At 58.7% G+C, this 1,593-nt stretch overlaps 1 protein-coding gene across 1 annotated transcript in view; it reads left to right on the top strand.

The window, feature by feature from the left end:
• CFAP46 (cilia and flagella associated protein 46) overlaps positions 1–1,593 on the top strand; it is a 61,554-nt gene that overhangs the window by 5,544 nt on the left and 54,417 nt on the right. The window contains exon 9 of the mRNA XM_014550606.1: positions 1,406–1,505. Coding sequence (XP_014406092.1) covers positions 1,406–1,505 — 100 coding nt within the window. The remainder of the gene's footprint in view (positions 1–1,405; positions 1,506–1,593) is intronic.

Raw genomic sequence — 1,593 nt, 5'->3', positions numbered from 1 at the left:
ACATCATGCTAACTTCTCAGTTCTGTGCGCCCCGGTTCCTGAGCCCTCTGAGCCTGTTCAGAGTTTCGGACGATCCTGGCTTGAATTCCTGGGAGTGGTGCCTTTTCTGAAAGCTGCGAGCGTCCCCTGTTCCTGCCGGGTACCCCCATCGGTGACCTGTGAACTTGGCAGAGCACGCACTAGGGTGCTGTCCCCACCCGCCCTGTGACGCAGCCTCTCCCCATGGGCGCATGAGGCCCCCCAGGTCTTGAGAGGGCTCCCCCCCCCCCGTTGCTTTTGTAAGAGCTCGTAGCTTCGCTGCGGTGTGGCAGAGAGGGTGCCCAGAGCAGGCTTGGCATTTAGCTTCCTCGCGGTTCGGTGCGGTCAGCATCTGGTCGCTGTCCTTGGCCGGGAGGCGAAGGTGTGCCCTCCACTTGCTGGGGATCAGGCTCAGTCGCCTGCTGTGCATGTCAGGTGCTTCCTCGGCCTGACCCTCCGGGGCCCGCTGACACCTCGAGTGGGGAAAATGTTTTGTTCGATCAAAACCAGGAAGGACTAAAACCAGTAATTTCTACTTTGGTGGGTTCTCCCTTCTCACATGGGCCACAGGCCCGTGTGGCCGGAGCTCAGGGAGGGTGGGGCTGAGGGAGGCAGGAGGCTGAGCCTGCCAGAGCCCTGGTCAGTCCAGGGGCAGAGTGGGTGGAAGACGGGTGAGGCAGGGAGGGTGGGACCCCAGGGACTCACCCCTTCCCAAGGCTGGGCCAGGGGAGGATGTTGACACCAACACAGCCATTGGCATTCCTGTTAGGGTAGTGACAGGGGTGCGGGAAAGGGCAGGAGGGTGTGGGCTTGTCCCGGGGGCACTTGCTGTGTCTGGAGACACTGTTGCCACTATCTGGGGACTCTCAGCATCCTGCCACGCACAGGACAGGCCCCCCACCCAGCAAGGATGACCCGGTCCCGGCAGCAAAGCTGAGAAACCTGCCTGTCTTACACCAGGGCCAGGTCCTGGAGTCGCCAGCTCTGTAGTGTCCTTCCGTCAGGTAGGACTGACTGTGTCCTCTGACTTGGTCCTTTCTCAAAGTTGCTCAGGCCATCATAGGTCCTTGGCATTGTCACGTAAATGCTATTATAAAGATTGTTTTAAAAAGTTATTTATTGGAGAGAGAGAGAGAGAGAGAGAAAGAAACATCGTTGGTTTCCCGCTTACCTATACCTTCATTGGCTGGTTCTTGTATGCACCACGGCCAGGGATAAACCCCCAACCGTGGCGTGTCAGGATGACGCTCTCACCAGCCGAGCTGCCGGCCGGGCTCTGTGCTCTCTTCTCACTTCCTGCCTCGGTGCCTGACGACAGGACGCCTGTGCTGCCGGAGGCATCTTCCCCGCACCTGGTGATGCCTTGCTGCTCTGCTTTTGTTTCCAGATTCTTCCTGCTTTTTGAATTAGCTCATCTGTCTCTGACCTTGAAATGTGAGGATGTCGCCGTCAGCTGCCTCTCAGACCTGAAGGACATTGACAGCAAAGTAAGTGGCCAGTGACTGTGGGTGGGCACCTGCCCGCTGTGATCGGACAGGAAGGGAAGGGGAGGGGAGGGAAGGGAAGGGAAGAGAA

Source organism: Myotis brandtii, unplaced genomic scaffold (assembly GCF_000412655.1).
Source record: "Myotis brandtii unplaced genomic scaffold, ASM41265v1 scaffold604, whole genome shotgun sequence".
In the NCBI taxonomy this organism is placed as follows: domain Eukaryota; kingdom Metazoa; phylum Chordata; class Mammalia; order Chiroptera; family Vespertilionidae; genus Myotis; species Myotis brandtii.
This window is presented reverse-complemented; position numbering and strand designations above follow the sequence as displayed.